This window comes from Pteropus vampyrus, unplaced genomic scaffold (assembly GCF_000151845.1).
Source record: "Pteropus vampyrus isolate Shadow unplaced genomic scaffold, Pvam_2.0 Scaffold9, whole genome shotgun sequence".
Classification (NCBI taxonomy): domain Eukaryota; kingdom Metazoa; phylum Chordata; class Mammalia; order Chiroptera; family Pteropodidae; genus Pteropus; species Pteropus vampyrus.
The window spans coordinates 10,528,419-10,543,775 of NW_011888790.1; the positions used below are offsets into that span (position 1 = coordinate 10,528,419).

The window sequence follows — 15,357 nt, forward strand, 5'->3', positions numbered from 1 at the left end:
TAAAAAAGTCCATCAAGCCAATAAAAATGATGTCAGATGGAAACTTGCATCTATAAAAGAAAAGATAAACACCAGAAATGGTAACTACTTTGATATTTATCAATTTTTTCCCCTTATTAAAATCTCTTTAAAAGACAATCAACTGTTTAAAGCAAACATAGTAACAATGCATTATAGGGTTTATAAAATATACAGCAGTACAATGTTTGGCAATAATAGTACAGAGACCAGGCAGGGAGAAATGAAAGTAAGCTATTATAAGGTCCTTACACAATATAAGTAGTATATTATTTGAAGATAGTCTGTGGTAAATTAAGATGCATACTCTAAACCCTAAAACCCTAAAGTAGCCATTAAAATAACACAATGAAGAATTATAACTAATGAGCCAATAAAGGAAGTAAAGTGGAACCATTAAAAAATAATAAAGCCAAAGGAAGAGGGAAAAAGAGTAAAAAAAATCCCAATGAATAGATAGGACAAATTGAAAACAAATAGCAAGATGATCCACTAATATGCAAATATATCAATAATCACTTTAAATGTAAAGTCTAAATGACCCAATTAAAAAGCATAAATTGTCAGATTAGATTAAAAAATCCTCAACTCTACACTGCGTACCAGGAACTCACTTTAAATGTAGGTACCAATAGTTTAAAAGTAAAAGGATTAACAATATACATTATGCTAACCAATCAAAAGAAAGCTGAAGTAACTATATTACTATTAAATAAAGTAGACAGGAGCAAAGAGTATCATCAGGCATAAAGAGGGGTCATTTCATAAAGATAAAAGGGTCAATTCATCAAGAAGACATAGTAATTGATCCTAAATATTTATGCATCTAACGACAGCTTTGAATAAATGAAACAATACTCGATAGAACTCCAGGAAGAAACAGACAAATCTGCAATTATAATCAGATTTCAACACTCCTCTATCAATATTTAACAGAACAAGTAAACATAAAATCGATAAAGATATAGAAATAGACAACACTATCAACCAGCTTAACCCAGTAGTTCTTTATAGATCTTCCACTGAAGAAAGCAGAATACACATTCCTTTTAAGTGCACATGGGATATTTACCAAAATAGATCGTATCTGCACTATAAAACAAGCCTCAGAAAATTTAAAAGGATTTCAGTTATACAGAGTATGTTCTCTGCCCACGTGGAATGAAATTAGAGATCAATAAGAAAAAAAATCTGGAAAATCCCAGAATATTTGGAAACTCTATAACATACATCTAAATAACTTATGGATCAAAGAAGAAATCAAAAGGGAAATTGCAAAGTATTTTGAATTGGAAGATGATGGAAACACACATCAGAATTTGTGTTATATGTACATATATAACAAAAAAGTGTAACATGTTTTTTTGTTTCTGTTTGCTCTCTTTGATTATATTATTATACTCTGCTATTATTGAAAGATGTTACCTATAATCCGAGTTCAGACAGAAACTGAAAATTTTATGTTCTTTTATATTTATTAATATCTGTGATTCTTGTTGATATTTGTAAAATTAGTGATATTAAGTTGTCTGGATTAGTAGCAAAAAAAAATTGTGTTAATAAAGAAGTACTTAGAAGGAAATTTATAGTACTAAATACCTATTAGAAAAGAAAATAGGTTTCAGTGACCTCCACTTCTACCTTAAGAAACTAGAAAAAGAGCAAATGGAACTCAAAGTAGAAAAAAGGAACTGATAAAGAGAGAACCTGAGTAGCCCTATAGCCATTAAAAAATTGAATCTATTGTTAAAAACCTTCTCATATTAGAAACTGCAGGCCCACATGGTTTCACTGGCAAAATCTACAATATAAAGACATATACGTGAATATTCACTGCAGCTTTATTTGTAATAGCTAAAAAGTGAAAATAATTCAAATGTCCAGCAACGAGTGAACGAATAAAGAATAAAATATCTGTACAAGAGAATACTCCTTGGCAATAAAAAGGAATAAACTACTGATACATGCTACAACATGATTAATCTCAAAATAATTATGCTGAATGAAAGAAGCCTAATAAGAAGAGCATACACAATAGTCTATTCTTGTTATTTACGGTTATACTCTATAGTCACCGTGAACACTGAATTAGCAAAAACTGAACAATTGCTCCAAGGGAAAATACAGGGTTTGTTTCTCATGAGCCTCTGGTTACAACATTTTTGTCAACTGACCAATACATAACCCTGTCTTCTGTGTTTCTGTTTAAAGAAATAATTGATATGGTCACAAGGATAGGGAGCACAGCATAGGGAATGCAGTCAGCATTAATGTAATGGCTAGGTGAAGAGCCAGAGGAGAGAAAGAACAAGCGGGTGATCGTTTCATAAACTATATAAATGTCTAACCAATGTACCGTATACTTGAAACTAATAATAAATTAAATGATGTAAACTTACAGTTAAATAGATTATATTAAAAACTAAGGTAATAAATCCTCAAAATTCGTCTTTCTAAGTATGTTATGAAGGGTAGCAGAATATGCACCTCAAAATATGCCCCTTTGGCATATCGATTATTTTGAACTTGGCACTTGAAGAAAAGCAAAGCAGGGAGAGGCTTTCTCTGAATTCCCCTTACCTGCTTAAAGACAGATTCTCCAAAACAAACTCAGTTGTCATAAATTCCCTCCCAGGGAGTTTCATCCACCACAGAGGAGTGACTCTTGTCACCTGAGAGGAGACCAGAAGTGGACAGCATACCTAAACTTTGTCACGAACTATCATACCTCCCATCTATCCTTCTAAAGGGGCCCATTCATCTTTTCTAAAAATCATTTTCTTTCCCTTAAGAGGCCTATATCCCCCACTCCCCTTTCTCTACTAAGATGGCATCTAATCCTGAATTCTAAGCCACTTTGGAGAGTTAGTCATTTTTCCCTGAATATCACCCATGTATACATGAGGTATTCATGTTAATAAACCTCTTTGTTTTTCTCTTGTTAAAAAAATAAAGACACCTTATTTAATATATATTGTTGATCCATTAGCACTGAACTCACAGCCAACAGCACTAGAACTCATTCCTGAATGAAGCTCCTCTAACATACGTATTTTCTGTGACACATCACAGCCTTCTTGCCCTGTGTAGAAACACTAGATAGCACTTCTGTGCAACAACAATTTAAACAGCGAACTCACCAACAGAAAGCACATAAATGTGAAAATCTAGAGTGAAAGAAAGATCAGTGGTTGCCCTGGGGGCGGGGGAAAAGGAAAAAAAGGAATTTTGAAGGGACAGGAGGATACCCTAGAGGATACCTTGATTGTGGTGATTATTTATTTCACAGGTGCAGATAGTGAAAAAACTTTCAAATACTGACTTTAACTCCGTGCCATTTACGGTAGGTCATGATACCTCAATAAAGCTGTTAAAAGAAAGGAAAGGCCATGATGGTGGGAAGAGAGGAGGAAAGAGATATCGTGAGGAACTGCTAACCAAGGAGTGAAGGAGGGCGAATTAAGGAATCAAAAATAAATTAACATTCCAAAATTGACAGCTGTGTTGATGATGATGGTGTTGTCAGTAGGAATTAGAAAATATAGAAAGAGGATCAGTTTTCTGAAAAATAGAGGGAGTAAGTTCATATTGAGGTTCCTGACTTGGTTCCAAGCCCTTTCTCCCCATCAGATCAGAGCTCTCCCAGTTGTTGTCTCATTGGTTATGCAAATACATAAACTCAGTTTCTCAACACCAGCTCATTTTCCCAGCTATCTTATTTTCTCCAATGACACCACCACCTTTAAGACCCTCCTCTCTTTTAATCTATCTAAATACTCCTTGTCACTTACATCTAGTCTATTACATCTAGTGCAAATTTCTCAGCTAAGCTTTAGAGGCCCTCCAAAATGTCCCAACTGATCACATTTCATTTCATTGTTCTCTATACCATGCCTTCCACTTCAATTGGGGTGGCTGATCTCTCCAACACAAACCAGATTCGTTCTTAGGTATCAGGTCCTTCAACTAAAAGCTCTCCATCCCTCCAAAACCCAAGTCCATCAGAACTTAACCCACATCCTCTCTAATTTTCTAGAGAGTCAGTACCACCATGGGCAGTGCTTAATTGTTCTCTAATTTTTAAATCCGTGCTAAAAATTATACACCTTCGACAGAAGCTCCTTAACCAACTAACGTGAACAGGCACTGATCTGAGTACTATGTGTAATCAAAGATAAATAAAAACATCTTCTGCTCTCAAATGCATAGAGCAGGGACGATGGCACAACATCGACATCACCAAGTACAGTAGCACAATACTAAATTGCAATAGTTCAGATGAGACACTCCTTGCTCTGGATAATCAGGAAAAGCTTCAAAGTTGGCATTTGAGCCAGATCTTGAAGGCTGAACAAATATTTTCATGTCAAAAAGGAGAGGAGGGCTTCACAGGTGAAAGAATTAAGAGAAGCCGAAGGCAGAGGAGTAGAAAATGGCAAAGTATATTTCATGTATGTGGGGACTGTGTCATATGTCTTTAAATCTCTGCGGCATTCAGTGTAGGAACTGTGTACAGTCCACATTCAGTAAGTACTTGCTGGGATGAATTAGTTGTACTAGATTTTAAGTGGTTTCATCTAGATCCTAAGTGAATAATATGTTACAATGAGATAGAGAGCTGTATCTTTTACAACTTGGGTTAAATGGCAGGAATTTATACCACTAACACCAAAACTGGAAGGGTAATTTAAAAATTAATGGCTTTTTTCCAGGAAGCCTAGTTATATGTTAAGTGGCTGGTACAGTAGGATCCAGTTCCCGATTGCTCAGATATTACCTGTGAAGTAAGTAGAAGATAATAGCCTCTTTTGTTCTAGTTTCGTAAAATTATGGCATTTGTAACCTTTTAAATAAATTACAAAAAGGTGTTCGTTATATCCATACTATATTTAGAAGCCATCTTACCACAAATTAGTTTTGTGATAGTAATTGATATAATTTTTACATTATCTGGAATTTCAAAGAAAAACAATATTCTGCTAATGTAGACATAACCAGAGTTCATAAGAAGTGTCATTTTTAATCTTCAGTCCCAAGCTTCCAGGAAAAACTTCTAAAAAAATAAAAAATGCTAAAGAGCTCTTAGTATTTCCCTTCCTACTGTGTGTGAGCCAACCAGTGTATACCATTTGTAGACTAATGCTCATTGTGACAAAAGTGACATCACTGGTCTAATTTTTGAATGTGACTTGGATAATAAAAAAAATGAAAGAGATCAATTTCACTCTGTCCTAGATGTACGACTTGGAAAAGGAATAAGGAATTATAAACAAAATAGGTCCCTAACAAAACCATGTCTTACCACTGGAACCGAAGTCCACAGGCCCGATCCATTTGAAGGCTGGTTTACGGCCTCGCTCTTCTGTTACATGCACTTTCTTGATCAGAGCCAAGCTGGTCAGAACATTGGCTATGTCATAGAGGCGTCGTACCTTTGCTTGAAGATATAAAACATAATTATGGTCATGCTGCCTGTGACATCATTACATTTTAGTTTATGTGACAGGTCACTTTTTCTTGGCCACCATATAAACCTCGAGGGGGAGGCAGTGGGGTGGGATGAAATGACCAATGGCTCTGTCATGAAATCACCCAGGACTTATGTATCTGATGTATCTGAAGACAAATACTAAGGAAAGGTCAGTGTGTCCTTCCATTTCCACAACTTCACAACTTTTATAAGACAAGCAGGGAGTGCTGTGATTGCAAAAACACCTGAGGGAGGGAGACGGGCTGCAGTTAAAGGCTTAGTAAATGTAATTCTGATATGTGGCATGTCAAAAGCTTGCCCTGAGTTTCTCCCAGTAGGAGGTTGTGGCACCAGTGCTACTAGGCAGCTGGGCTGTGAAAATGACAGGGCTTCCCCAGAGCTTCCAGCAAAGCTGCACTCCTGGGCACACAAGGTGTTCAGGGCTCAAGGTTATGAAGTACAACTGTGCTGAAGACAGACAGTCCCTCATCTGAAATCTTGTCTTTCTAGCCACACAGAGGGGGAGAAGCGGAATGCGCAACTCTTGAGTCTTAAGAGGTTTTGGGAGACACATTTGAAAACGCATATGCTAAAGGAGAAATTTAAATTTAAATAGGCAGGATGATGCCCACAAAGTAATTTCTATTTAAAAAATCGATTTACAGGTAGGAAACCTACTTGACCTCAGGATTAAGATCAAACAAAGGAGCTTTATTGTCCACAAACAAGAAGTATTCACCTCAGATGCAATTTTCTTCCCAGTCCTAATAAAGTTGGGTTTTATTTAGTCATTTCTCCCACAGGGCGGCTATAATTCCAACTAGAAACAAATTTAAAAAGCTAGAGAATTCTGAGCTCATGGCTTCCCGGGGCTTGAAAGAGCTACCAGCAACCCAGGGCATTTGGCTCAGGACCTGTGCTTGACAAAAAAGGAAGATGCACTGAGTATGAAACTCGGAAACACTCTCCTTGTCCAGCATCCATGTCCCACCACCCTTACCCTACCCTGGTTATTCCTCTGGTTCTTACCTGTGGACAACTTTCATCTCCACCCATCAGAAGAGTATGCAGGGGGCGAGGAAAAAAGGGGAAACAAGACTCAGACATTACATCTTGGATGCAGTGAGATATAGAGAAATGCAAAGCATCTCACTCCCTCCCTTACCTGCACTTTTGAGATGGCATCTGGCTTCCACTCTCTACTCTAACTGCCTAGGAAAAGGCATCTGACAGAACCTTTAAAGGGAATTCTAGTATGTGACTAGCTTCTCTCACAGCACCAAGAATGTTTATGAGTGTAGGAAGGAATGCACTTTTCCAAAACGTTAATTCTTTTAATCTCACAGGCAGGAAATACCATCATATAAAATCCTACCCTTTTTGTGTTAGGTGAATTTAGGTGAAGATGCTTACTTTTAAATTTACTATGGTCTGGCGTATCTTGGCTTTCTTCTATCAGTATTTTGGCAGCCACATCAAGAGTAACAATCTTGGTTTTAGAGACAAGGAACAGCATGACAAACTTCTGACTCATGATTCTCAGAGACTTGTCTTTTCTACTGTTTGCAGATGCTACAAAGGGGACAAAACCAAAGCATAAAAACAGATAATTTACAACAAGAAAGACTGTACTTATATAGTTTGCCAGAACTATCTGACTCTACTAGTAGACAGAAAGATCACTTTTGTCACAGACAAAAGCCTTTTAGACACATGTTATAAAAATGGCTCATAGAGAAAACAGGTGAATTTTCTTATGGCTTATAAAATTACAGCAGGCAGAAAGTTTGAAATGATATATTAAACTCCTTAATGCTATATACTCATATTTCATGGAATAGAATCTACGAGGTATTTTTCCAAAACCAACTTTTCTACAGGATTAATGCAGAAGGAAAATAGGACAGGGTAGGGGTCAGGAACTGTTTTCAGAACATCAACTCTCTCCTCAAAGGCAAAGGCTCCATTTTTATTTCTGTGCTCACAATACAGGCTGTTGTCCTTCTACTATGATTCACTTTATTGTGCTTCACAGATGTTGTTTTTATAAATTGAAGGCTAGACCCTCCATGAACAAAAAGATTATGACTCACTTTATTGCAATACTTGCTTCATCGTGGTGGTCTGGAACCGAACCCAGAATATCTCTGAGGTATGTCTGTATCTAGAATATACCCTGAACATAGTAGGTGCCCGCCTCTTCCATTTCTTTTCAGAAATAAGTGAAGAAATAAATTATAAATTAATAGGAGACACTGATGAGATGTGTGTTGCTATAGATGGCCGGCAAACCATCCCTGACAGATGGCTGTTTCCTCTGGTTATTAGGATAAGAACTAGCTCATGAGGTGGAATGAAAAGGCATGAGGGAAGTAAATCGCATGAAAACCAGGCTTACCTTTCCATTCCTATTTCTTTTGTTTGCAAGTGAAATGTGAGTGATACTTGCACTTTATCATCTTAGCAAGAGGGAGCAGGATGAGAACAGTAAAGATCGATGGTTAAAATAGGAAGAGGATAAATACCAGTCCAGAGGGGAAGAACAACATAGATATATGTAAAAAAAAATTCTGCATCAAATGAGAACAGGAGTTGTCTCTCTAATCAACATTTCTGCGAATGGGGTTCTTTTCTAAGTAATCTACAGAAATATGTAATTTAAAAAATCAAATTCATTGTAACAATAACTTCTTTCAAAGTAAATTTTTCTTAGCTCACAAATAGAAATCAGCATGGAGCTGTCAATCTGAAATGGGAGCTGTTAGCGATCCATGGTCCAAACACACCAAACAGCAAGTGAACCGCCACCAGACAAGCTTCCAGTGAGGTTGGGTGGGCAGCCCAGTTGGGGAGCCATCTGTCTCCCTTTCTTCAGTAGAGAGAATGAGAGGACACCTCCCTCCAGGGCTGTCAATCTGGCATTTCTCATCTTAGCAGTGATTCTCTTCAGAAGAGACCATCACTCTCTCTATGCTTATTACTCATGTGGTTACGATGGACTCACAAGAGGGATAGTCGGGCTCAGAGAAATCCAGTAACTGCTGATCTTGAGGATCTGGATAGCCATCTTTTTTAGGTTCTCCAAATTTATAATCCATTAGATCTAGCTCTTTCTGTTGGAGGTGTGCCATCTGCTCTTCATATTTCTGCTCCTCTCCCAGTCTCTGGAGGTTCCTCAGGGTTTTTGGCAGGCTGTGCCGTCCATGCCAGCCATACTGATTCTTGGCCACCCGGCTGACCAGATGCAGCGACTCCAGCACATTTACAATGTCATAAATACGTCTCCTTTCAACACCTGTTTGAAAAACAGAAGCCAACCATCATCATGCGGACATTTTTGAGTATAAATTCCTTGAGGGCCTGGGCCATGTCTGTGAACTAGTTTGCATGACGCCCAGCGTAATGCCCAGCAACTGTAGATGCTCCACAAATTCAGCGTGTAAGGATGCAAGTGACAGAAATTATTTTTCTTTCCTTTTCTTGGGATCTAACCCTCAATAAGATTTAGGATAAAACAGCCACCTAGATATAGATGATGGTTCTATCTGTATTACATATAGTAAAAGTATGTTTTTTCTTTAGACCTGTTAGTCAAATCATACCAACATTTCAGCATGTTAAAACGGGTGGGACTGAGCAACACAAGTACTATGCCTAGTGGACACGATGAATGCTTGTGGCTTGTATTCCTAATCATGCAGATTATAAAATAAATTGTGTCCAATAACTGATACCCTGTTTAGACAATACTATCCTTTCCTGGAGTTCAAATGATGTGAAAGAATTATCCTGTTAACTTTCTTAATAGTCCAGTAAGGAAAACAGTAAATATTTTGTTTCCTATTTTGGACTGGAAACTTGGGATTGAAGAGCTCAGGCACCCTTCTCAAGTTGCTGGAGGAAGCTATAGCCAGGGTTGGAACAACATGAGGATCCTTTTACTCATCACGGCTATTGACAACTCTCCCTGTGCTCTCATTCACCGTATCCTGCCAAACGACCCGACGGTGACGCACAGAGACTTCATGGACAGTACGGATAGGTCATCAAGGTCACTCATTCCCTACCCCCTTTCCCAACACTCCCTAAATAGCTAAGATTATGAGCTGTCTATTGAATTTACCAAAAACATTTATGGTGGTTAAGCATGGAAACTTTGGGGTCACTGCCTGGATTGGAATCCTTGTGTTGTTCCTTACAAATCGGAGATCCTGGGAAGTTGTTTAACCTGTCTGTGCTTTAGTATTTATCTCATAAAATGCGAGGATTAAATGCAACCATAAATGTAAAGAGTCTCCAGTAGATGTTAACTTTATCTACTGTTTGCATATTATGGTGCAAATATTTCCTGTATGGCACTGGGGATACCTAACCTCCCTGTTAGCATAAGAAGTCACTGTAGAAAAGGTCACTTTAAAAAATCTGTCTGTGACTCACTCTGTTGTATAACAGGTCATTAGGCTTTTGGAACCTACGGGCTCCCTTTGCTCTCATCTAAGTATCCATAACAGAAGGCTCTATAGGCATCTCCTAGAAAACCAGCTCAGCTACAAAGACGTCCTCTTCCTGTTTGCTTGCCAGGAGCTATTGTATAATCTGGGCAGACTCAGCAAATGTAGCTTTTAGCCCTTCAAAGATTTAACAGTAGACCAAATTACAATGAGAACTCGGGAGCTGAGAGGAAGTTCTCTCACATGAATGAAGAGGCATTTCAGTCAATCAGAACATTTCAGTTCATGACCCTGAAAGGCTCTTCACCCTGTGAAGCTCCAGCTTTGGTGCCAGATGCCTGCCAGAAGATGCTGGCAGGGGCAGGCGGAGCAGCCCTTTGTCTAGATCCGCCCGGTTCCTTATTCCAGTCTGTTTTCAGATATTAACAAGTCTTGTTTAGAGTATAACATTCTATAAACCTTCCCATCAGAAATGTCATGTGAATGCAACTGAGACACCCCAGGGCCAGCCATATGCCTGGCTGTTTTGTTATTCCGTATTAGATGCAAGCTGTTAAGTCTCCATCTAGTGGCTAGACATCCCAAGAAGGGAGAATAAAGGAAGATTTTAACAACTTGGAGAGTAAGAAGATGCTTATTATGTACAGTAAGTGTTTAGTAGGTGGTGCTGGCAAAAGCCAACGTGCAGCTACTTGCCTGCATAATCACTCACCTTTTCAATCTGGGCTGAGTTTAAGTGTCCACTGGCTGATACACTAAAAAGTTCCATTTCACAGGTCTGAAGATGTGCAGGTTACTCTGGCCCCTGCTCTGTCAGAAAAGTTTTCCTTGGCACAAAGCCTTCATTTTCTTTTGTATCAAGGCAATCCTACTAATCCTATTCATGGCATTAGACATGCCTTTGAGGATTTACCAGTTGTTACCACGCTTCCTTTAGTTTCCATGGAGCTTATCAAGAACATCTCTCAGACCAGTAAAATAGTTTCTTAGGCTGTGCTATTTTCCACTACTTAAAGTCATTCCCAGTTCTTTAACTTTTTTTGGAGTCCAAGTTTGGAAATACTTTTTTTTTATTGTGGTAAAATATCCATAACATAAAATTGACCATTTTAACCATTTTTAAGTATATAGTTCAGTGACCTTAAGTACATTGTTATGCAACCATCACCACCATCCATTTCCAGAACTCTTATTTTCTCCAACTGAACTCTGCATCCATAAAACACCAACTCCCCATTCCTCTCTCCCCCAGCCCTGACAACCTCGATTCTACTTTCTGTCTCTATGAATTTCACTACTCAAGATATCTCATATACATGGAATCATATAGTAATTTTCCTCTTATGTCTGGCTTATTTCAGTTAGCATATCTTCGGAGTTCATCCACGTTGTACCATGTGTCAGAATTTCTTTCCTTTTAAAGAGTGAATAATAGTTTTTTGTATGTATATATCACATTTTGTTTATCCATTCATCTGTTGATGGATACTCGGGTTGTTTCTACCTTCTAACTTCTTACCTATAATATCCATGTCAAATATACATAGGACCAGAATCTGGAAAATACTGCAATTTGAATGCTCTGCATCTCTTTGTTAAAATATGGTCTTATAGCTTGTGACCCAGATGTAGCGAGGAGTTTACGCTCAACTCGAAGAGATGGTCACCAGTGAAATAACTTCCAGGAATGGACCTCATTTTTAACCTCACATGAAAAGAGATGGCAAGTTCATTTGGTAAATGATTACAAGCTGTTGCAAAAAACTCTGGAGTCTGCTCCAGGCAGTTATAACATGTAGATCTGCAGAATGATCTGTAGCCCATGTAATAAGAATAGGAGTCCACTTTTCTGTCCTCCTTGGGACCTGTTACACAGCCTTCCAAAATCTAATGTTTTGTATTCTGCATTGACCTCAATGCAAGCTCCCTTGATGGAAGTGGGTATAGGGAGGAAGCTGGATGCTTGAACCCCAATGCGAAGGATACTGCATGATTTGTCATTTTACCCTCATCCTCTGTAATACTAGTTTCCAGGATGCCGTGTCTCAATGGGTTTATACCAAGCCTATATTCACCTGAGTCACTTTCCCCTTCTTGTTTCATTGCCACTGATGCCAAATACTGTATTCCATTCTAGGTTTCAAAAAAGGCTCTCCAATTAAAGCACTCTACTTCCTTTTCCTAATTGCAGAGGCTGAAGGACAGCTTAGGGAAGGAGGAGATATCTAGTAAGAGCTGAGCAGAAACTGTTCCACCAGTCCCTGAGCTAGGCATGTTATCGACATTATCCTAACTTTGCTAATTTTCTGCAAGGCAGGTGCTGTGATCCCTATGTTATAGATGAGAAAAGGTTAATTAACTTTTTAAAGCTCTCAAAGTCTGTAAATTGGAGACCTGGGCTTCAAATCCAGCCCTATCTGACTCAAAGCTCAGCTTATGGTCTTCCCATCATAACTCATTGTCTCCTCAATATCTGTTTCCAGCAAATAAAATTATTTTAGCCATCAGTTTGAATAATTCACATCTACTGTAGCATATTTCTCTGGGCTGTGGAAATAGAACTTAAAAAGCAAACCAAAAATATAATCTATCATAAAACCTATTTAGCTGGTTTCATTGGGACAGTTTTATTTTTCTTCCTTTTTTTTTTATTGCCTGTATGTAAAACCTCCTTATTTCTTAAGGAGACACCTCATACCCTCAAATCTTTGTGGTCTCTGCTAATTTAATGATTGTCAACATTATGTTCATCCTGAAACCAACTGCAATCCATGACCACTAGGGGTCTCTATTCTGAAGCCGCTGTATATGTATTTATAGAACATACACCATTGCACGTTATACACACTCATGCCATGTGAACACATGTATTCCTCTTTGTTATAAGGTTTAGCTGTTTGAGTTATGTCCACATGTGCTTCTTCTAGTTTGGAGAGTTGCTGTGAATAGCACAGCATAGGGCTTCAATCATAATGCTCTTGCTCTCAAATCTTGCTTTATAATAGGTATAACACCAGTTCTGAACCTTAGAAGCATTATTAAAAATAAACAAGATATTTATAAATTTTTTTTGAGTCTGTCTGAAATAAGATGAACTGAAAATGATATTACTTTGTAATGTGAGTCTTTTGTAAAAATATTTCTTAAGGTTAAGAAAACCAAATTTTTGTTTGACCCTTAGGCCTAAAAGGCTCTCTAGAATCCTATGCATAATGATGGGCAACTTGATAATGGCAGAAGAAAGTTCTACTTGCTCTTCTGTCCTCACTCTTTTGGAGGGCTCATTCTTTACTTAATAAAAGAGGCTATCTGAAGCCAGCCTGCCCAAGAAAATGAGTTTCCCGCTATAACTGGAGACAGGCCTCCAGGTAACCTGATGATACATACCAAGACTGACAGCAACTTCGTCTAGGGAGATGGTAGTTTTTTCAGTTGACAAGGGATAACTTGGATAGCGAGCTAGAAACTTCTGGCACAGGAGTCCTAAACTCTTCTGTTTTCTGCTTGGCCTTTGCTTTTCAAAATCATCCACAGCGCTGTCCCCAACATCAAGCTACAGAGGGCAGACAGAAGGGAGGGGCGAGATGTCACAGTTAACATCCTAATGGAGAAACTGCAATGGCCAGTACTGGTAAGTTTGGGGACATCCTACTCCATACCATCTTAGATGTTAGTTAAAATACATTTACTAATCTAATTTATTTTATTAATATTTTACCTATTGCTTTCTCTGGACTTTTTCCTCCTTTGCAATTTGAAGCTGACTCTACTGGCTAAGAGCTTAAACAATGAACACACAGTCATTTATAGGCTGCTACACTCTTGCTAATAACGTGTTTATTGGATAGTAGATCAGCATCACCAGGAGTTTGTTAGAGATGTAGAATCTCGGGACTCATATGAGACCTGATCTATTAGCATCTGTCTATTCATAAGATCCTGGGTGATTTCTATTGACATGAAATTTGAGATGCACTGGTCTCCGCTGTGTCATCAAACTGCCTTATTTTTTTTACAATTGACCAAATGTTGATGAAACTAAACAAGGGCAGCCAAATCTTATTCTTCCTTATTCTTTCTTATAGTAAGTACATTAAACTAGTGTCCTTTTCCCATCAATTCAATTCAAGTCTCAAGAAATTAAAAGGTTTTTCAATGAAAATGTTCAAGGAGAAAAATGATATGATGATCTCAATAGCCTCAGAAAAAGCATTTAATAAATTTAACATCCATTCATGATTTTCAAAAAATGCCCTTAGAAGACCAGAAATGAGTAACTTTTTAAATAAAGAGTATCCAATAAAAACTCAACCACAAACATCCGTCTTAATGGTAAAACCTTGGAAGCATTCCCTTAAAATCAGGAAAATGATAAAGATGCCCCTCTTCTGTGTCATATTGGAGATCCTGGCCAGTACATGAGGACAAAAGAAGCAGAGACACAGGAGTTGGAAAGGAAGAAATAAGCAAAACCTTCATTCTGCAGAAGACATGACTGTTTACATAAAAAATTGAAAAGAATCTCAGATTATTAAAAATAGCAAGAACGTTTAGTAAGGTAGCTGAAAAGACGACTATATTTTAAAAAGTCAGCTGCATTGCTATATAATAGTAACAGAAAATGAGTTGAAAAGATATAATTTATACTAGTAATAAAAATGATAAGATTTTTAGGAACAAATCCTGCAAATAAATATTTGCATAAAATATTAAAATTTTTATCTCAGGAAATATACTTAAAACTTAGAAAAATATACTATCTTTATGAATAGGAGGATTCAGTAGCATAAAGAAGTTAATTCTCAAATAATCTACATGCAGTACAGTCACAGACTCTATCAACAATGTTATACAGGGACTTACTGTACATAATTAATATTCATTCATGTTCTTGTGCTTGGCTGTAGTTCTCTCATTTTCATTGCTGTATGCTAATCCACTGCATGAATATACCACAATTTATTTATTCAGTTTCCCATTTATAATGATTTGTGTTGTTTCCAGTTTGGGCTATTAGGAACTATATTTCTATGATATTCTTGTTCACATCTCCTGATGTACAGAAACAGGAGTATCTCTAGGGCAGTGGCTCTCGAAGTGTGATCTGATTTGTATTCAGTTACATGAAAGAATCTGTTAGTTTTACCACTGCAATAAACTGTACAGCAGATTCAAGTCATTCTATTCTATTAATTTCGAACTGTAATTTTGGACATCTTTTTCTCTTCTTTCTTCCCAATTATTCATTTTGGTAATTTTTATAAATTAAAAAATCCACCAAAATAAGGAGAAATAGAAGAGAAATGACATTCAAATCTGTGAGTAACTTTTCCTTAGCAAGTCTGGGAAAAAGTTTGACGGGAGAGTGAAAATATTGATCACTGATTTTTTTAAAAAAAGTATAGATATGCTGCTTAT

The 15,357-nt window shown here is 37.4% G+C and overlaps 1 protein-coding gene across 5 annotated transcripts in view; it reads right to left on the reverse strand.

Moving 5' to 3' along the window:
* E2F7 (E2F transcription factor 7) overlaps positions 1 to 15,357 on the reverse strand; it is a 34,673-nt gene that overhangs the window by 12,990 nt on the left and 6,326 nt on the right. For 3 of the 5 annotated variants that reach the window (XM_011374659.2, XM_011374652.2, XM_023521097.1), the window contains exons 4-8: positions 13,327 to 13,492; positions 8,493 to 8,783; positions 6,902 to 7,060; positions 5,321 to 5,455; positions 4,796 to 4,861 (exon numbers count right to left, since the gene is read on the reverse strand). In XM_011374659.2, coding sequence (XP_011372961.1) covers positions 4,796 to 4,861; positions 5,321 to 5,455; positions 6,902 to 7,060; positions 8,493 to 8,783; positions 13,327 to 13,492 — 817 coding nt within the window. The remainder of the gene's footprint in view (positions 1 to 4,795; positions 4,862 to 5,320; positions 5,456 to 6,901; positions 7,061 to 8,492; positions 8,784 to 13,326; positions 13,493 to 15,357) is intronic. The other 2 variants (XM_011374675.2, XM_011374667.2) reach the window with 1 other exon arrangement.